At 48.4% G+C, this 21,409-nt stretch overlaps 1 protein-coding gene across 1 annotated transcript in view; it reads right to left on the minus strand.

Annotated features, from left to right (window-relative positions):
- Positions 1-21,409, minus strand: part of DOK4 (docking protein 4) — a 184,752-nt gene that overhangs the window by 67,683 nt on the left and 95,660 nt on the right. Inside the window, exons 2-3 of the mRNA XM_078669221.1 lie at positions 7,115-7,222; positions 2,657-2,771 (exon numbers count right to left, since the gene is read on the minus strand). Of these exons, the coding sequence (XP_078525347.1) occupies positions 2,657-2,771; positions 7,115-7,222 (223 nt within the window). The remainder of the gene's footprint in view (positions 1-2,656; positions 2,772-7,114; positions 7,223-21,409) is intronic.

The raw sequence follows: 21,409 nt of genomic DNA on the forward strand, positions 1-21,409 counted from the left end.
AAAAATACCATACTCTAAAAATACACTGTGCACCCCATACCCAAACCCACCCTTAAAATACCCCTAAACCATATACCCCAACACCCCCCCAAAAAAAAACATAAACTCACCTTTAACTTAAATATTAAAAACATATACTTTTACCATTCATGCTTTTACAACGAATTTCGTTGTAAAAGCATGTGTGGTAAAAGCATAAAAGATGTAATGGTAAGCGTTATAAAAGTATTGCGGAGTAATGGTAGTTTAGTTGTAATGGTATGCGGAGTGAAAGTATGCGGAAATAAAGTTGCATTGTAAACGTGTTTTATCTCCAGCAATATCTCCCTTGGAGTGGAGGAGCCATTTCCCTGCACCAGCAGGCACCGACTGCATCTGCTAAGTCCACTGTTTTAATGACCATCGGGTCCACAGAGGAAGCAAGTCACCAGGAAGAGGTCATCGAGTGTACAGGAGGTCAGCCCCATGGATTCACCCAGTCTTCAAGACGCTGAGCCTTCTGGGAGCCTCTCTGGACCAATTCCTGGGGTACCGGAGCCAGCTGCAAGCACCATGGCTTGTTTGTTTTTCAGTCGGAACACCACCACTGCCTAAACTGCACTTTGACGGACTTCGAGGGAGGCCAGCTCCACACAGAGTGGCACTGCTGTGTTTTTTTTTTTTAGCTCTTCTGCAGGTACACCGTGACAGCCTCTAACTCACCGACGCACCAGACAAAATACCTCTACACCCGAGCTCCCCATCCTAGACTCAAGTAAACCAATGGTGTCTCTGTGGTCCTGAGACCCTCAAGAGCTGAGCCCACCACGGGGACACCCAGGGCAGGTAAACTTGAACTGCTGGTGCTTTCTTGGAACCTACTTATTTAAGTCCAGAAGAACAGTCCTGCAAGTGGTCTGTAAGTGTACCTATGCAATTAATGTTTTCCCCAAAGGATAACATTACCATGTTCGAGGCGCATGCCTCAAATCTGACAGCTGTGATTTCCTTCTGTTTCTCCTATAAAAATCTAAAACTTACCTGATTTTGACGATCATGGTGTGTAAAGTCATAAATTGAAATCTGTGTTGTTTTTCTAAATTGGTCTTGAGTTTCTTCTTGAGTGGGTGTCTGATTTATTGGCTCTTTGTGTACAACAAATGCTTAACACTACCCTCTGATGACCCTTAACTGCTCGCCGACACTACTACAAACAGAGCATTTGGGGTTATGAATTCAAGCCGTGTCAGCCAATAAGGGTTGTCTGGACTTTCTACATAGTGTACTTAATTTTTGTGCACTACATCAAAAGCCAGCTTCCTACATTAGTGGATCAATGGTGGGGTACAAGATTTGCTGATACCAGTTGGTCAATAGGTGATTCCATGAAGAAACCCACAATTTACTTTAGTCAAAAATATTTTTCTAACTTTTCTAATCTGAACTGTTAGGGCCTTGTGTTAATGTTAAGTGTCCCCCGCCAAAAAAATGAGAAATAAAACTATAATAAACGCTTGTTTATTATTGTTTTATTTTGGTTGTCGGAGCCGAGGCTTGAGGCTGGGGCTAGAGATGACAGGCTGGCGGTGGAGGAGGGTTTTGCACTGTAATCGGAGTGCATGACCGTTTTGGCCAAACATCTCAGGATGGCCAAACCGTCATGCCCACTGAAGCACTAGAGAGAGCAGGCGTACAGGCTCTCAGTCTACCTGGGAGTGCAAATCCACGACGCTCAGGACAATCCTGATGCTGCTTTCATGCAGCGTCAGGATTGACTGCAGGGGCATTCTAGGGTCCTGCAGTGCAGGTAGCCAGATCGGAATGTCGCAGCCAGATCGGAGCGTGGATGCAGGTATGTTATTTATTCTTTTTATTGTGTTGTCCGTCCCAGGTTTACCTCTCTTCCCGCCACTTTGCCCAGATAACGGCTGCTACTGAGCCCGATCCAGAGGAACCCTCTACCTCTGGGTATGACACTCTGTGTGATCAAGGTCTGGAACAGAGTGATAGGGTTGAAGTTTAACAGGATCTTGGCAAACAAGGGCAGGGCCCTAGCCTCCTGACATTTTAGGAACCGTCATTTAACCATGCAGGCATGGCTAGATCAAACCTTCAAGTAGAATGTGTTTTGTTACAAGCATAAGTGTCCTTAGAATCTGTTTCTATTTACATGTTGCCTTTACTCTACTGCCCTCTTGTGTCCGTGAAAAGAAACTGCCGTAAAAGGAAACCAGGAAAAAGAGGGGCATAATTATGCAGATTTTCAGAGACGACCAGGGAGTCGACTATAAAGCATAAACTTTCCCGACTTTCGAAGTCATCTGAAGAAGACCACTTACAAGACACTTCTTCTGCCAGGCAGTTAGGATAAAGTGCTGCTTCTAGTTTGGTGAACTCTGACTTGCAGACTAGAACTGGGCTAAATTAATAGTGTCCTTTACTCTTCCAGGTTAAGGATACTATAAACCAAGCTTTAGGAACTTTCAAAGCAGATAACTCAGTCCACAGTTTACTATAAAAGTTGGCACTAACTATTGCTTGTGGTCATTACTGAAGTGAAGGGTAGAAACAAGTCTACACATTACTGTATCACATTGCAGTGTCCTGTATGGCCAGCCTGTTTTCTAGATCACAAATGAGGTATAAAAAAAAGATGTCCATGTACTTGCCAAATTACCTGAGTCACACATGAAGGTTCTGGCTGTGTCGTCTGTGAACACGATGGCCACGGCTTGCCGCTTAGTCTCTTTCGGTAGCCGAGCAATGCTCTTCACGTTGTTGATTTCTGTGATCTGAAAAAAAAGATTTCATTATAAATTTTCTCACGACATCTCCCACCCACCCAAATGCACACACTCTAAATGTCCCACAATAACTCAATGTCAGCCCCAGAAGTGCCAATGCTTGAATGTGAAGTAGACTCCTAGAAAAGCCTTGTTCCTAAGAGGTGTACATTAGTGGTGGTGAGGTGAACTCCAGATTATTCCTTTTTAAACAATGCTTTTTGTACCATGCTTAACTGCTTCAGACGTTAATACGCGTGCTCGCTGGAAACGCGCTCCACCCTCTTGTGCCAGCAATATCAAACGAACACACAGGGGACCTATGATGATCCCACTCCAGCTGCACAGCCGTATCTGCCGCCAAATGAATCCAATAAACCAATTCTGTATTCCACTCTTCATTTTATCCATATTTTAAACGCAATTCTCTTTTTCTTTATCCATTTTTTATCGATTTATTATAACCATTTCCATTTTTCGTTCAAGAATATTCATAGACATGAGATGTTTCCGTAAAACACGACTTTATTTAAAATTCACCCAATGCATCGGTATGAGACCTTCGTCATGGGTGTCTATAAAAAATGAATACATCCACCAGCTTAAACATACATCATTAATTGCAATGCACATAAAACTTGTAATACAGTTAAAAAAGATTGTCTCTCGAAGATGTTATGTTTCAATAAACCCCTTATCTGCATTTTCTACCATAATTTGCATTTAGTCAGCTCTGTCAACCAACTCTAATCCTTGTCATACCACACGCTTACTAAGAGGCACCACATGTCTCTGCAATGAAGTTCTCGCTGCTGCTAGGTTAACATTTGTGAAATAAGTAATGCCCCATGTTGTGCCAAAACCTAACTTCTGCTTTTTACTCCCGCTATGTTTGTCGAGCACGCTTAACGTGTAGTGATGTTTCTAAAATCGATTCTCTCAGTACCCATTTACTGATACACTCGTATTTCGTCAAAATGTCCTAGCATCTCTTTTCGCGCAAAAGTAGTTACAACTGGTTTAAACCTGTTCACTCCTTTATAACCCCTCTCACTCCACCTTACTCATGGTCACATGTCCACGAGTGAAAAATAAAACAAGTACTGGAGAACAAAATTTAATCTACAACACATTGGCCCTCTTGTTTTATTTAAATTCGCGAATCGTACTACGTTTCCCAGAATGCCATGTATGCGAACAGGTTTAAAACAGTTATAACTACTTTTGCATGAAACGAGATGCTGGGGCCTTTTGATGAAATACAAGTGTATCAGTAAATGGGAACTGAGAGAATCTATTTTAGAAACATCATGACACGGTAAGCGTGCTGGATAAACATAGTGGGAGTAAAAAGCAAATGTTAGGTTTTGGCGCAACATGTGGCATTACTTATTGCACAAATGGTAACCTAGCAGCAGCGAGAACTTCATTGCAGACACCTGTGGTGCCTCTTAGTAAGCGGGTGGTTTGACAAGGATTAGAGTTGGTTGACAGAGCTAACTAAATGCAAATTATGGTAGCAAATGCAGATAAGGAGTTTATTGAAACATAACATCTTCGAATAAAAAATGGATAAAGAAAAAGAGAATTGCGTTTAAAATATGGATAAAATGAAGAGTGGAATAGAGAATTGGTTTATTGGATTCATTTGGCAGCAAATATGGCTGTGCAGCTGCTGGAGTGGGATCATCATAGGTCCCCCGTGTGTTCGTTTGTTCCTAAGAGGGGCACATAGGGCAGAGGTTCTTTTGGGCTTCGCAAGGGGGGCAGGTTATGAAACCCTGGCTGTGTGAGAGCTGTAGGAGATGGTATACAAACGCAGCCTGTGGGTGATACGTAGGAGTGCTGCATGTGAAGGTGCTGTAAGAATCTATGCAAGACTTGTTGAAAAAGAAGCTGTAGGGAACGGCTGGAGTGGTGAACGCAGGGGAGTTGTAAGGAATGGTGTAGGAGCAGAGGATATGAGACAGAAATAGACAATATAGAAGGAAGGCTTGATCCGAGGGAGCAGTGGGGACCGGTGCAGGAGTGGTGCATATGAGGGAGCAGTTGGAAATGATATAGGGGTGGTTGATATTAGGGAGCTGTAGGGAAAGGTGTAACAGAGGTGGATGTGAGGGTGCTGTCGCGAACAGACGAGTGGTGAACTGAAGTGGAATGTTTAAGAAACCCTGGATATGGATATGTGGACGCAGGAGGGAACGTGTAAGAGTGCTAGATGTGAGGGGGCATGGTACAATGAAGGAGCAATGGATATCATGGAGTTATAGGGAATGTTGTTGGAGCACTGGATGTTTGAGAGCTGTGGGAAACAGTGAAGGGTTGACGGATATGAGGGAGCAGTAGGAAATAGTGAAGGCGTGTTGGATATGATGGAGTGGTAGGGACTAATGAAAGACTGATGAAAAGGGAATGATCAGGTTAGAGTGGACTTGAGGGAGAAGTATGGAAAGGAGTAGGAGCGGTGGATAAGAAGGATCAGCGGGGAATTATGTATGAGTGGAGGATATGAGGGAGCAACAAGGAATGGGAAAGGAGCAGTGGATGTAGGGAGCAGTGAGGTATGCTGTTGAGGTAGTGGCTATAATGAAGTGGTGGATATGAATGAGTAGCAGGGAATGGCGAAGGAGCAGTAGATATGAGGGTGCTGTAGGGACTTGAGTAACAGTAGATGGAAGGGAGCAGTAAGGAACAATGGATATCAGGCAGCTTTAGGGAATGGTGCAGAAGCAATGGAGACGAAAGAACAGCAGAGATTAGAGGAGCGGTGGTGGACATGTAGAAGCAGTAGGGAATGGAGAGATTAGAGGAGCGGTGGTGGACATGTGGAAGCAGTAGGGAATGGAGAGATTAGAGGGGCAGTGATGGACATGTAGAAGCAGTAGGAAATGGATAATTTAGAGGGGCAGTGGTGGACATGTGGAAGCAGTAGGGAACGGTGAGATTAGAGGAGCAGTGGTGGACATGTGGAAGCAGTAGGGAATGGAGAGATTAGAGGGGCAGTGATGGGCATGTGGAAGCAGTAGGGAATGGAGAGTTTAGAGGGGAGGTGGTGGACATGTGGAAGCAGTAGGGAATGGAGAGATTAGAGGGGCAGTGATGGACATGTGGAAGCAGTAGGGAATGGAGAGATTAGAGGAGCGGTGGTGGACATGTGGAAGCAGTAGGGAATGGAGAGATTAGAGGGGCAGTGATGGACATGTGGAAGCAGTAGGGAATGGAGAGATTAGAGGAGCGGTGATGGACATGTGGAAGCAGTAGGGAATGGAGAGATTAGAGGGGCAGTGATGGACATGTGGAAGCAGTAGGGAATGGAGAGATTAGAGGAGCGGTGGCGGACATGTGGAAGCAGTAGGGAATGGAGAGATTAGAGGAGCGGTGGCGGATATGTGGAAGCAGTAGGGAATGGAGAGATTAGAGGAGCGGTGGCAGACATGTGGAAGCAGTAGGGAATGGAGAGATTAGAGGAGCGGTGGCGGACATGTGGAAGCAGTAGGGAATGGAGAGATTAGACGGGCAGTGGTGGACATGTGAAATCAGTAGGGAATGGAGAGATTAGAGGGGCAGTGGTGGACATGTGGAAGCAGTAGGGAATGGAGAGATTAGAGGGGCAATGATGGACATGTGGAAACAGTAGGGAATAGAGAATATGTGGGAGTATTACAAGATGTGAAGAAGAAGTGTACGTGGGAGCATTAGGGAATGGTGAAGGAGAGCACAGTGTCAAATATGCTTGGAAATGATCCGTAGGAGCGCTGGATGCGGGGTAATTGTAGGGAATGCTGTCTGAGTGCTTCAAGTAGGGTCTGTAGCTAATGATTTTACAGAACTGCCATAAGGTGATCAGTAGGTGTGCTGGGTGTAGGGAGGCTGAAGGAGGTGGTGCATAAGTAGTAGGTGCTGGGAAGCTGTGGATGATCTAAGAGAGTTGAATGGGCGGGGGAGTTGTAGGAGATTATAGAAAAGTGCTGGGTGTGGGAGATGAGGTAACAGCACTGAGCGGGCGTGGAGACGCTGTAGGAGATGATGTAGGAGGCGCTGGATCTGCATGGGAAAACAGGAGAGGATGCTGTTGGGAGCTCTGGATGTGAATGAGCTGTACTGGATGATGTAAGAGCGAGGTGTGTGGTGTTGTAGTTGATGAGGGTGGGAGCGATGAGGGGTGATTCAGGACGGCTAAGGTTGCTTCCAGAGTGTGGCAGTCAGATGATGTAGGAGCTGGCCGCGGAGCGCCGGCTGCAGGACATGTCCGCAGGGGCTCTACATGTAGGAGATGGAGTTTCCTGTGAGTACTCTATGTGATGAGGTTTAGGGTGTGGTGCAGGCCAAGCTGCGATGGTAACTCTACGAACCTTAGGACATCCCCGCAAGAGCACCGACTTCTCATCGGGATACTTCTCCAGCCGGCGGGGACCTTTACTTGAAGATTTCCTAAAGACCAACCAACACCGTCGATAAATCTGCAACAGAAGAGATGCAATATTATGGGAAATTCCGAAGTCTCCTGGATTGCCCACTGCACAACAGGACACTGCCAGGAAGGTAGACTCATGGCAAGGACTCAGTCTCATGGTCACCAAGAAAGTACCACCTGAGCACACACTGTACCACCTGTATGGAGACTCACATCATCAGGAACTAATTCACCTGGATCCCAAATGCACTGCACACCCTGAGATAAACAAGAGCACAAACCGTACCCCTCCCTTGTGAAACATGGACTCCTCAATCCACAGTAAGATTGCAATTACTATGAACAGAGAAGAGTCGCCCCTGCTGCCCGCTGTTGTCATACTTTGAACATGCTGTCTTTAAGGTAACACAGATTGATCATTTCTGTACACTGTAACTCAAAGTAAGCTGGAAAGGTTTGGCTGAACATCTCCTGTCTGATGACGGACCACCTTTTATGTTTTGCAGGATACCTTCTGGCCACTCAATTTCCAGGTTTGGCAAGTAACGGCAAACATCTTATATTGTATACATACTTCAAGGGGCTTTGGTTGAGCCTCCTTCAACTAATGGCCTTTTGGCTCAAGAACAGTCTTTCATTGGTTTCAGAGATTGACAACCACATCATGGATCAGCCCACAGGCCCGATAGGCTGGTGAAATGGTCCCACTGTAAGCGTGAAGAGCTGTGTATCTGCTTCTTTTGTCTGCCGGGTTGCAAAAAATCTGCTCACAAATAACAATGTTAGGGAATCCCATGGCCGAGGTGTTCGGGCAGTGAGATAGAATGCACCGTGACCGAAACAGAAACAGTAGAAAATAGAGAAACAGAGGGAGGGGGCAATAAAAAGAGGGAGTATGAGTGCTAAAGGTATGAAAGAAAAAGTAAGGATAGCTAAAAAGGATTGGTTGATGGAAGGAGTAAACGAATAAGAGGAGGAAGGAAACATGGAAGGAAGAAAAGATAAAAAAGGAGGATGAAAGGGTGAATGAAGGAAGGGAGAAAGAATAAATGGATAGAAGTGTGTAAGGACAGATACATGCAACAGTGGAAAAGTGGATGGAAGGCTAAAAGAAGAATAGGTGGGACTGTTAGAATAAATGGCAGAGTGAAAGCATCAATAGGGTGATGAAGGGAAGCATGGACGAAAGGCAGATAAGAAACAATAGAGGAAGGAAGAGTGAAAGGATTGATGGGTGTAAAGATGAGCACAGAAAGGCGGAGAGGCCCTGGAGAGACATGGAAGAAAAGTGAAGAAAGTACATGCACTCTGTTTCTGAGAGAAAAGAGTGGGCTTTCAATTCAACTCCCGGCCTTGGAAATTAGAAATGGGAAGGCACCACCACCTAAAAAGTCCAACGTACTGACAGGACTCTGAGCAGAAACGGTGAAGATCTCACAGGCGGTGGCGAACTCCTGTAAGGAGATCTTCACCGTGGTGAAGGAGTTTACGACCCCCAGTTCCCATCCACCCCCGCCAGTATCATCGGATGCGTGGGCGTGTGATCTTGCCAGTTTTTTTACTAACAAGATCAAGGCGATTCAGGCTTCCTTCTCGGAGAGCTTAGAAGAGGGTGGCTGCGGCCCCGGGGCGGGACATGGGTCATCGTCCACGCCTGTCGCAGTGCTGGCAGATTTTCCTGCAGTCACTAGCGAGGCGTCTCGGGTGCTGCTGGCCAGCCTCAAATCAGGCTCGCCACTTGACCCCTGCCCTGCCAAATTTTTGGCAGGGATGGCGGCGGCGGTGGTGAATCCCCTGGTTAATCCCATCCTCAATGCCTCCCTGAGGGAGGCGAGTGTCCCTCGCACCTGGAAAAGGGCGATGGTTATCCCCCTCCTGAAAAAGCCTGGTCTTGATGCCGAGGTTTTGGCCAATTATAGGCCAATTTCACTTCTCCCGGCTCTGGCCAAGATCACGGAGAAACATGTCCATGGCGTCTTGTCGAGCTTTCTTGAAACTAACAATCTGCTCCATCCTTCCCAATCCGGATTCCGTCCCAATTTTAGTACGGAAACGGCGTTGTTGGAGGTCTCGGAGATCATCAGGGAGACCTTGGATGTTGGTGGCAAGGCCATGTTAGTCATGTTGGACCTGTCGGCGGCCTTTGACACCGTCCCCCATGAGGCGCTCCTCGCCAGGCTCCATGACCTCGGCATCAGGGGGACGGTGCTCAAATGGTTTATATCTTTTCTTGAAGGCCGCCGCCAGACGATCTGGGTTTCCCAGAGCTCCGCCGAGATGCCGCCATTGGGAGTTGGGGTTCCACAGGGTTCTGTGTTGAGCCCGTCGTTGTTTAACATCTTCATGTCCCCTCTGGCGGCGGCGGTGGAGGCTTATGGGGCCCAGATCGTGTCCTACGCCGATGATACGCAACTCCTCTTCACATGCGGTAAAGATCAGGCATTTGATGGAGAGAGTATTCGGGGCTGTCTGGGCATGGTCTTCGACTGGTTCCAGCGGAACAGCCTGAAGGCCAATTCCAGTAAGTCGGAGGTTTTATTCTTAGGCTGTGCCACCGACCCTGAGTGGCGGCAATGGTGGCCGTCTGATATGTGTCCTCCCGCACAGTCATCTTTGGTGGCCAAAAATCTTGGTGTTAAACTGGACAATAAGCTTTCATTGGGAGCTCATGTCCTTGGTCTGGCCGGCACCTGCTTCGGCATTTTGAAGATGCTACGCAAGTTCCTTCCACTGCTTTCTGCGGAGCATAGGCGGATTACCGTGCAGGCGCTTATTGGATCCAGGCTGGATTACGCCAACGCCCTCTTTCTTGGCCTCCCTGACTACCTAGTCCAGCGCCTGCAGGTGGCACAAAACTCTGCTGTCCGTGCCATCTTTGGCCTGCATAGGCGAGCACGAGCCTCTGGGCTGCTGCAAACGCTCCACTGGTTGCCTATCCGGAAGCGGATTATGTTTAAATCCCTGACGCTGATGCACAAAGCACTGTTTGGCTCAGGGGCCGGGTACCTACGGCGCAGGTTGGCCTTCTATCGCCCAGTCCGCTCACTGCGGTCCGAATCTCTTTTTACTGCTGTGGTTCCGCGTGTGAGGAAGGCCCGTACTGGGGGCCGCTCCTTCAGCTGCAAGGCACCCCAGCTGTGGAATTCTCTTCCACTGGCGCTACGCAGTACCCCCAATCTGCTTCAGTTTAGGAAGAGCCTGAAGACTTGGCTTTTTAATCTTTAGTATTCTTTTGGTGGGCCTTTCTGTTTTTCTTGTATCTGTTTTTCTCTGTTATGTTATTCTACACTGAGCTGCCGTGGAAAGCGCCGGGACACTCTTTTAGAGTAGCCGTGCGCTATATAAACTTATTTTAACATAACATAACATAACATGGACTGATATTTGGTGAAGCTTTGCAGGCAGGATGCAGAGCGAACCTGGATGTCTGATTGCTCTGTGAGAAAGGCCGGGGATCTTAAAAAGAGATGACTTGCCATTGAAGTGTAACAACATGAGAGATGTGAGTGCACCTACTGAGTCCGAGGATAAGGTGAGCTGCTGTACGTCTGTACTATCGGGAGTCAGTTGATTACATTGGAAGACTCCGATAGGGAGAGTTACAAATATAAAACTTTATAAACTAAAATAAGTAAATAGTCAAGATGATAAGCAATTATTGCTTGGATGACCGTGAATGGGGACAATGGTCCTCTGGACCTCCAGCAAGTAACATCAGGTGGGTGTGACCTTGCAGATGAGGCTTTTGAAGGACAAGCACGAGCAAAACGGCATACCCGGGTTGCAAGGAGTCGATACTGGTTGAGGAGGGGTTACCATGTGCGTGGTATTTCCAGAGGTTGTGGTTTTTCTCAGTAGATGGTAATTTATGTTTACTTTGCAATGTTATCAGAGCAATATTCATCTCAAGAGGATCCTCCCAATTTAGAAGGATCAAAATATTTCTCATCTCTTGATAACATCTTGAGCTGCCCCCCCCCCCAGTAATATACTTGCATAATAAATATGTAATGTACGGCTCACACAGCTGTTTCAAGAAAATTACACTGCTGTAAAGTAGAATAAACCTGCCTCTGAGCTACCGGGGAAGGGCTTTAAAACATGTTGAGACTAGAAGAGGTCTACTTTACAATCCAAAGCGTGCATGGATATAGGTTTGTTTTTTACTAAATACAACACAATATATGTTTATTCAAAAAGAGCACACTATCAATAAAATGGCATCAATGTGCTTTCAGCAAGACAAAAACCACCGTTAGCAAATATTAATTTGAATACTATAGGCTGAATGCGGATAGTTTTTTTGTGTATCTGTTTGTGATAAAAATCACTAATAGCTAGATGATAATGGCCCTAAATGTGCCTGCAATTAGCTTCTAATTGCAACGCAGAACTCTTAATTGCCTTTTCCTTGCTGCATCAGACAAGCCCAACCTTCAATTTGGTTCTGCATTGCAACACTGTTCCTGTGACCCTATTATTATACCGATTGTAAATGTTGACGACGCCATTCAGGATTGTAATACCGATGTACACTCAGATTCTAGCTTCAAGCCCTACTTAAAATGTCTGCTCTGTGTGTTCCTTAACTGAATCCGCTTGGCTGAAGCACGTTGTTGGCAGCTTCAAACAGCAGCTACAATGGATTTTGAAAATGTCCAAAGTAGCCATGCACATTTAGCTCCCTCTTCCATGTGCTGCGTTGCTTGATGGCCTGCACGGCTTCTGCTGACTTTTGTGAGCGAAGGGACCATTGTTGTGGTAGTTCGATCAGTGGACCTTGGCCCCTAGTGCAGGCACGGACAATGCCCCTCCCCGGCCCTCCCGGACTAAATGCTTGTGTACCAAAATGCAGCAATAATGAGGGTCCAATTGGCCGTTCAGGCCTCTGGGCCCTGGTGTCACTGCACCTGCTACATGTTTGATAGCTACACCTGTGGATTTGATCATTGTTGGAGTGTATGATGAGTACCAGGCTGGTGTCACTTGAACTTCATACAGATTTTCCCGAGAGCTTCCCTATTAATCCTAAAAACATGGCATTCTAATATCTGGGGTTCCTTAAAATCCCAAGTGCAACGAGACCCTTATAATGGTGTCAGTTTTTCAAGTTTTCTTTACGCCTGTTTCATAGAGTGGCTGCTTATCCCAAATAGTGAACTACTGAACTTTTCCTTAATTCGATTACATTTTTTTATTTCTGCACAAATAACATAGAAATCATAAATCACACATTAAGATACCACCAACTCAATCCCTGAAATCACAGGGAGACCTTGTAGACATTTTGTAGACAATAGTGAAAGCACCAATCATATCCTCGAAAAAGCAACGCATCTACGGGCCATTCACAATGGGGCACATGCATTAAAGTTTCATTTTGTGATTACCAATTAGCGATTTATAAGAAATCGCTATTTGGTAATAGCAAAATGCAATGCAACAATACAAACAGCAAATCGCGATTCTCTAATTGCGATTCCTTAAGAATCGCAAACGCAATTAGGGAATCGCTAATTGCAGTTGCGACTCCATTCTTTCCTATAGGCCTAGGTGAGAATGGTTGTGCATTGCCTGAATTGCGATTACCTAATTGGTAATCGCAAATTAGGTAATGCAAAGGCAAGGGTGCCCGGGGGCCTAAGGCCTCCCTAACGAAAAAAAGTTGCACTTGTAAGGCAAACACATGCCCTAGGGGCAATTGTGCCATATGGCACTTTGAAAAATGCAGTTTTGTGCATTTTTCAAAGTAAGCTCATGCTTAACATCAACTTCAAGTTGATGTTAATTAGCGTTTCCTAAATGCACAGTTCGCATTTAGGAAAGACTTCTTGCATGTGCATTAGGGAATCGCATATTGTAATTCCCTATTTGCATTCGCAATTTAGGGAATCGCAAAAATTAGCGGTTACCTAAATTGTGAATGTAAAAAATGTTTTATGCATTGGAAAAGGACATTTTGCGAACGCAAATGGACGATTTTTGCGAATCGCACTGTTTGCGATCGCAAAATTGCTTGATGCATGTGCCCCAATGTGAATTAAAGACATAGGTCTTAAAAAAGAAAACGTGCTATAAAACCTGGAGGTACTAACAAGGAAAAATATCCCCTTTCAAAAGGAGGCATTGTATTAGTTAGGCTATACAACTACTAAACTTGTTTGTGGTATCTATGCTTCTCCATTCACTACTGGCGACATCCTACTTTCCTTACAAAATACAGATCCCTGGTACTAAACTACCAAAGTATTCGCTCTTTTATGCTTTTCTTTTAATGTAGCACCCTGTCACGCACGCCGTTTCCATCTTCACTAAAAACAGTAAAAATACTTCCTCTTTGCGGCATCTTATCGTAAGAATGACAGACACTCAGAAGTAAGTATAAGTCTTTACAGTCTACAGCAACTCTGCAATGCGGTCCAGCAGTAATACAGCCAGATTCATCAAACTAAAATCGGCACGCAAAGGGCCAGATTCTGAGAATCTGGCCCTTTGCGAGCGCTATTTTTGCATTTGGGATTCATCATCCCAAATGCAAAAATCGCAATTCTAGAAATCGCTAAATTGCGATTAATTGCATTTAAGGAATCTCAATTTGAGATTCTTTAAATGCAATTCATGAATCATTTTAAAATTGCGAATTCGCAATCTGGGGCCGCTATTTACCGCGAAGTCTAACTACGTGGTAAATAGCAAAAACTTTGAAAAATGCACTAAAGTAAATTTTTCAAAGTTTCATGTTGCGCACACACATGCCCTAAGGGCATGTGTGTGCGCAACATATGTGCACACATCAATTTCAGGGGTGCAACAGGGTGTACTTACACCCCTGCACCCTTGAAATCGCAATCTCAATTTGCGAATCGCTAATTGCGATTAGCAAATTGAGATTGTCTTCCCATTCATTCCTATGGGCCTCTAGGCCCATAGGAATGAATGGGGAGATATTCCTTAATTTCCAACCATACATAGACATAATAACAATCTGGAACACAAGTGCATACTCCGAACAGAACGGATTACCCGTTGCTTTTATGGAACAAGACAAATATAGAAACAAGACAAAACACAGCATAGAATATACTTGGATGCAAAAAATGCTAATTAATAGAACCAGCAGCTAAACACATCAGTAGGAAATTATAAAAATCTAATCCTTTTTTACTTCAGTAAAATTCTCAATAGACCATATACAACCACCCTAAAATGTCCTGTCTTTTATGTGAAACATATTTATTTTCTAGGAATACTTTTCCCTTATTCACAACACATTCAAAACTATACATGAAGCAACATTAGAAATGCATAGGCATTTTTTTTAGCCTATTCATGAAAGATGTCATTGCTTACCTAGAGGAATTCAGGTTTGATGTCCCTAAGCTGCGCGGTAACCAAAGTCTCTTTTCTGCTATATGCAAATGATGCAGATTTATTATCCCTAAGAAAAATTCTGTGCAAGCTAGGAAAGAGATATTCTCGGTGTATTGTATGAATAAAGCTTAGTCCATTAATCTGCACAAAACTAGTGCCATATCGATGAAAACTGTGCTAGCTTTAAAAAGATCATTTAAAAAAACTGAGTATTACTTGAAAGGTAGACCATTTCTTTTTTTCAGAACAAAATTTTATTGGTTTTCAGAAGCAGACAGAATACAGGAAATAATGCACCGCTCCCGAGAAAAAACAGAGATGCAGCGCGTTCTTTAGAGAATCACGTTCAGATATATACAGTCAGCATTCCCCCCATAACTCACCCTCCGCTGCCCCACCCGGTACCCTCCCACAACCCCGCACGGTGTAAACAGTGTCCATCACGAGAAGTGTAGCCAGTAATAGAGCTGCGTGTGAGCCCCTTCATCTAGAGACAGGTAGGACTCGAGCAATGTCAGTGTCTCGAGGCACCGGGGGGTCCAGCAGTAGGCCCCGGTAGTCCGCCCACTTTTTCCAGATCCTAAAATGTTTCGTAGGGCACCCACTGGCCTCGAATATTGGGCGTTCCAGCCCCATATTATAGTCCAAGCCTCGTTTCCATACTAGCAACGGGGCTCGAGGCGCCTTCCAGGCCCGGGCAATGTCTCGTTTGGCCACTACGAGGCCCAAGAGGAGCAAGTGGTGTTTATATACATTCCCCCCCACATGTTCCATCACATGCAGGAGGCCCAGCTTCGGTGAGCGGGGAAGTTCCCAGCCTAACACCTCCTCCAGACAATCCCACACTCCGGACCAGAATCTCTGCAGTCGCACACACTCCCACGCCGTATGAATAAAGGAACCCGTCTCACTTCCACATCTCAGGCACTCCGGGGAGGCAATCAGTCCCGCCCTCCACAGTCGTTCCCTTGTATAATACGCCCTATGAAGGTATTTAAATTGAATAAAGCGCAGACGCATTGCGATTGCTGCCCCTCTAGGGGCTTCAAGGGCTTCTCTCCAGTCCTCCTCCTCCAAACTCCCCAACTCTTCCTCCCACACCAGGCGCAGCCTATCAAGGGACAGGGAACAGTGGGTAACCAATGTCTGGTATATGCTAGAGATTTTTTGGATTCCAATTCCCCCATAAATAGTTTAGCTTCTAGGGGACTGAACTCCGGTAGAGAGGTAAAGTCCGCTATTGCGGGGGTCAGGGCGTGCCTGAGCTGCAGGTATCGAAAGAATTGAGACTGGGGCATTTCTTATGCATCTCGCAGAGCCTGAAATGATTTGAGAACCGCACCCTTCATAACGTGGCCCAGCGTCGATATGCCGATGGCGTCCCAGCCCTCAAAGCCACGTAGGGACGTCAGGGCCGGCAACCTCCCATTGTGCCATAAAGGGGTCTCCCCCGTCAATTTGTTCCACCAACCCATGCGTTTCAGCGCCTCGCGCCACACCCTAAACACCGTCTGAGTGACCACCGGGAGTCTTCTCCGGAGGGCCGCCGAGTATAAGACCGTGTGGAGCGTGTGTGGGTCCATCAGGTACCTCTCCAGAGCATAGGTCGGGTCGCCACGATCCCCATACCACCAGTCATTGAGGACCAGCAGGTGCGAAGCTTGGTAATAAGACCGGACGTCCGAGGTCGCCAGCCCTCCACAATAAGTCGAAAGGAAGCAGGTGCGGAGCGCCACCCTCACTGCCCCCCCTGTCCATAAGAACCGACCCAGAGCCGAGTTCACTTGCCGAAACCACTGCGGCGAAATAGGATATGGGTGATTCTGCAGTTGGTAAAGAATACGGGGCAGCGCTACCATCTTGAAGATGGCTGTTCGTCCATATACATTAAGGGGCATCATGGACCATATTTGCATATCCGACCTTACTTTATCCCACACGGGGAGCACATTGCGGGTCCACGAGACGCCCGGCACATCGGTCAGAAAGACACCGAGATACTGCAGGCCTCCCGTCACCACCTGGAGGGCCGAAGCCCACGGGCCCAGGTCGTCACCACCTCCTAGGGCCCACAATTTCGATTTTTGCACATTCAGCTTGAGTCCGGACACCTCGCCGAAGATGCGCATGATCTCCAGGACTCTAGGACCAGATCTATTTAGGTTCGTAAGAAAGAAGAGGACATCGTCCGCATAGAGCGCGATTTTGTCTGACGGGCCCCCTATCCATTCAACCCCATGCAGCTGCGCATCTACTCTCACCCACGCCGCCAGTGGTTCCATCGCCAGAGCGAACAGGTAAGGCGAGAGGGGGCACCCCTGTCGAGTACCTCTGCCTATCCGGAACGAACTGGATACTGCTCCGCTACTCTCACCGCCGCCGTCAAGTCAGTATATAGTAAATGAATGTAGGACAGGAAGCGCGGGCCCAAATTGAGGCGGAGAAGAAGCGCCCGGAGAAACTGCCAGCTCAGGGAGTCAAATGCCCTATCAATATCCGCTAGGAGAAGGGCCGCCGGGATCCCCGCCGCTCGCGCAGCCTCCACTATTAACTGTGCTCGTCGGATATTATGTCGCGTCGCTCTATGGGGCATGAAACCGGCCTGGTCAGGGTGAACCAGGTCCGTAATGTAAGGGAGTAGGCGCTTCGCCAAAGCCTTGGCCAACACCTTCGCCTCGAAATTAAGCAAGGAAATCGGTCGGTACGACTCAGGGCGATCCGGCGGCCTTCCCGGTTTGCAGAAGACCACCACCTCCGCGTGTCGCCAGTCTGCCGGCAGACCTCCACGATCCCTGGCCGCCTCCAGAGCCTTCCTATAGCGCATCCCCAATTGGAGATGGAACGTTTTCATGAATTCACATGGGAAGCCGTTAGGTCCAGGGGCCTTGCCAGAGTTCAGCTCACCTAGAGCCTCCCCCAGCTCCTCAGCCGACAACGGGAGATCCAGACGGGCGCGAGCCTCGTCCGAGAGCGCCCGGGGCGGAAGGTCCGCCAGGAATTTGTCAATCTCTTCCGCCGGGAGAGACTCCCGGGGGGCATACAATGTCGCATAGTATTGCGCAAAAGTGTCGGCCAGGACCGTCGGGGCCACTATAGGACCACCCAGTTCGTCCCGGAGCCCCGGCAGGGGCTGGGCCTGAAATGTGCCCTGGCACAGCCGGTAAAGCATCGTGCTGGATTTATCCCCCCATTGATATATCCTACTCTGAGTAGCTAGCCAAACTTGGCGGGCCTCGTCTAATAATAAGGAGTAGTACACCTGTTGATGATATAGCAGCTGCCTCACCGCGTCACCACCATCACCCGAAGTGCTTTCCGCTTCCCAGCTACGGACCTGACTCGCCGCCTCCTCGACAGCCAACTTGTGGGCCCTACGGTTCGCTGCGCACCACGCAATGTCCACTCCGCGGAGCACCGGCTTCAGGGCCTCCCACTGAGTCATGGCATCTGTTTCGGGGCCATCATTCTCCGCCCAGTAATGTGCTATCGCCTCCCTCAGGTGAGACTGGTAGTCATCACGCTGCAGGTGCCACGTAGAGAGGCGCCAACGAAATGGCTGTCGCGTCGCATCTAAGAGCAGCGTCAAGGAGATCGGAGAATGGTCAGACAGGCCTCTCGGAAGTATCGAGGTAGAGCCCACCCTCCCTATCCAGGGTTGGGGGACAAAGAGGTAATCCAGGCGAGAGAAGGATTTATGGACTGCAGAGACGAATGTGTACTCACGACTACATGCATGCTGGTATCGCCAGGCATCCGTCCAACCCATCCCCTGCACCATCCTGCTCAGTTTTGTGGCAATCTCGGGCAGTGGACCCACCCCAGGCCTATACCGATCTAGTCGTCCATTCATCACATTGTTCCAGTCCCCTCCCACAATAGTCAACACATGCGGAATCTCGGCCCAGACATCAAACAGTCGTTCTATCAGAGCCTCCTGTAGTGGTGGTGGGGCATAGACACTGCCAAACACCATGGGCTCACCACCCACCATCCCCTTGACCAACGCATATCGACCATGCACATCCAGCCACTGTGTCTCATGTATATATCGTACTCTGCGGTGAATCAAAATCGCAACCCCTCTGGACCCTCTCGCAAACCCCGCGTGAAACACCTGGTCGAATCCATATCTACGCAGACTAAGGGTCTTGGTGCCCATGAGGTGTATTTCTTGAAGGAGCAAGACATCCGCCTTCTCTTTCTTCCCCATCCGTAGCACTGCACCCCTCTTAATTTTATCAAGCACCCCTCGCACATTCCAGCTCAACACTCGTAATGAAGCTCGAGGGGGTTCCCCCTCCTGACCATCAACCGCCATCAATAGGCCATACTTGCAAACTGTCCGGCAGCAGAGGCCACATACACACATACATACACTTCCCGACTTCCGTAGACACCGTGCAGAAACCAACACTGCCCCCCCAACACCCCCCCAGCCCCTACCCCCCCTAACAACCCCCACTCCTACCCCCCCATTCCTCAAACTGTGACAACAGCCCACCCTCCAACCCCCCACCCCATACCTCAGCAACATTGAAGTACCTGTCGCGGAGCAGACAGCGTCCAACCCCCAACGGGAGGCCAGAGACTCACTGCTCCAATGGATCCCTCCCAACTACCCACTAGGCTTCAAACAACCCCCACCCAACTCGCGGGAACAAAGTCCGGGAGAAGGCCCGCTCTGTCCTGAGCGTCTCCCGACCCACACTCCACCCTCCAACAAACTGTAATGCAATACCAGATCAAGTGGCATGACCGCTATTAGCATCTGCCCCCCCCCCACCCCAATGGAGCCCTCTCAGCCCCCTTCGGGCCCTAACCGTCGCCAAGCATGATGCAACACAGGGTCTCAAGTTTTCGGGGGAGAGGAGGTTGGTGCATCCACTGCCTCCTCCGGTTCCTCCTGGGGAGGCGGGCGCTTCTTGGAACGCGCCCTCCAGTTGCTCCTGCTGCGTGACCTGCGCGGCGTCTTCCCACGTTCTGTCGTGGATGACGAGTCTGAACCCCGTCTCGGCGGAGTATGCACCTTAACACGCACTGTCTCATCCGTCCACTCAAAGACGTCCTCCGGAGAATTAAAGAATTGAGTGCGAGATTGAAACACCACTCTCAGCCGGGCCGGATATAGCAGGGCATAGGGGATTTTCAGTTCCCGTAGGCGTGCCTTCGCTGCAGTGAAAGATTGTCGCTGCTGCTGAACCAGTCTAGTATAGTCGGGGAAGATGAGAATTTTGTGATTATCATACATTAGGGGGTCCTTGGCTCGGGCCTGTCGCAATATTACGTCCCTGTCGTGATAGTTGAGCAGTTTGGCTATCACCGCGCGGGGGATGGGCACCGGTAGGTGGCTTCGGGAGTAAAGCACGATGTGCTCGCTCTATGACGAAGCAGCGCGACATGGAATCCGGTGGAAGCCAACCCTCCAGCCACTGAGTCAAAAACTCCTCCATGTTCCCCTTCTCACAGTCCTCCGGAAAGCCCACAAAGCGCAGGTTATTTCTTCTGGCCCGTCCTTCCGCGTCCTCAACCCGTAGCGCCAGGCCCCTTTGAATCCCCTCCATGGCGGCAACCTTCTTCTTGAGGATCACCACGTCATCCTCCACACCCGAAATCCTGGTCTCAGCTTCAGTAATGCGGGCCACCGCGTTGCGTAAATCCTGTCGAAGCAGGGTTACATCTGCACCGACCGCCCCTATCTTGGCATCCAACATGTCTCTAGACTGCGTAATCGCCGCCATCAATGCTGCGTTGTCGGGTCCGGGGCCCTGGTGGCCTCCGGCGGCCCCGGCACCCCCACTCGGCCCGGCAAATTTATCCATCGGGCCCTGTTTCGAAGTGCCCCCACTGTTGCCTCCCCTGGTCATGGCGCACTCCAATTCCTCGACAGTGCTCTAGGGAGCTTGGGGTCCGGTGGCAGCCCCAGCCGTCAACGCGTAGGTCAGGGATAGGCACCCCCCAGACAGGCCAGCGCGATCTCCGGCACCTCAAAGAATGCACCAGCGGCGCTGCCCTCAACACGCCAAGAAGCAAGCCAGTCTTGTGTCAGGGACCACAGGGAAAGTGCTGCAATGTTCTACGCCTCATGTATCGCCGGCCGCCACTCAGGTTGCGCTCCGCTCTACCTCGGTGGAGACATGGAAGGCAAGCGCCCAATGGTGGCCAGATACTCCCAGGGGCAGTCTCTCCTCACCAGGGCAAGCCCCCGCGGCCCGGTATAGCCGCCGAGCAGTGAGTTCCGACACTCCAGAGCTGTCGCCCTGTGGTAAATAAATAAATAATACCCTATTTTTGACTAGGCATATAGCATAACAGATAGCTCAATAAATAAGAGTCAAGATTCGAGGTAGTAGGAGTTTCTGCAGGTTTATTACAGCATAAGGACAGGATCAGGACAACCTGCATAGGATGACCCAGCAGGGGAAAAGAGGCCCAGCAGCTGCTGGGGCTTGGTCTGGGATGAGCGCGCTAACTTTTAATAACAATACATGAACTTATATACATAGCGCAAACACATAGCATTACATTGCAGTAGGCGTAGCAGTGGGTGGAGCAGAAGGCGTGACGCGTAGCAGTCGCGAAAGATAACAGTAAAAGTATGTGTAACTGGGCGTGTACATAGACATGTGGTGCAAACGTAACAGAATATGTCATGAATGGGGCGGAAACATAGGAGGGGGCTACCTAAGGAGCCGGGACCTCTAACCTGGTGGTGCACGCAAACTGGCAATGACGTATTACTAGGAGAAACTGGGGGCTATGAACTCTGTGCTAGGAGCAGAGACTAAAGTCTGGAGGGTCGGAGCGACTTGTACCTAAACCCTATCTGGTATCTGATGTTTAGGGAACATGTTGATATAAACTA

Source organism: Lissotriton helveticus, chromosome 12 (genome assembly GCF_964261635.1).
Source record: "Lissotriton helveticus chromosome 12, aLisHel1.1, whole genome shotgun sequence".
Taxonomy (NCBI): Eukaryota; Metazoa; Chordata; class Amphibia; order Caudata; family Salamandridae; genus Lissotriton; species Lissotriton helveticus.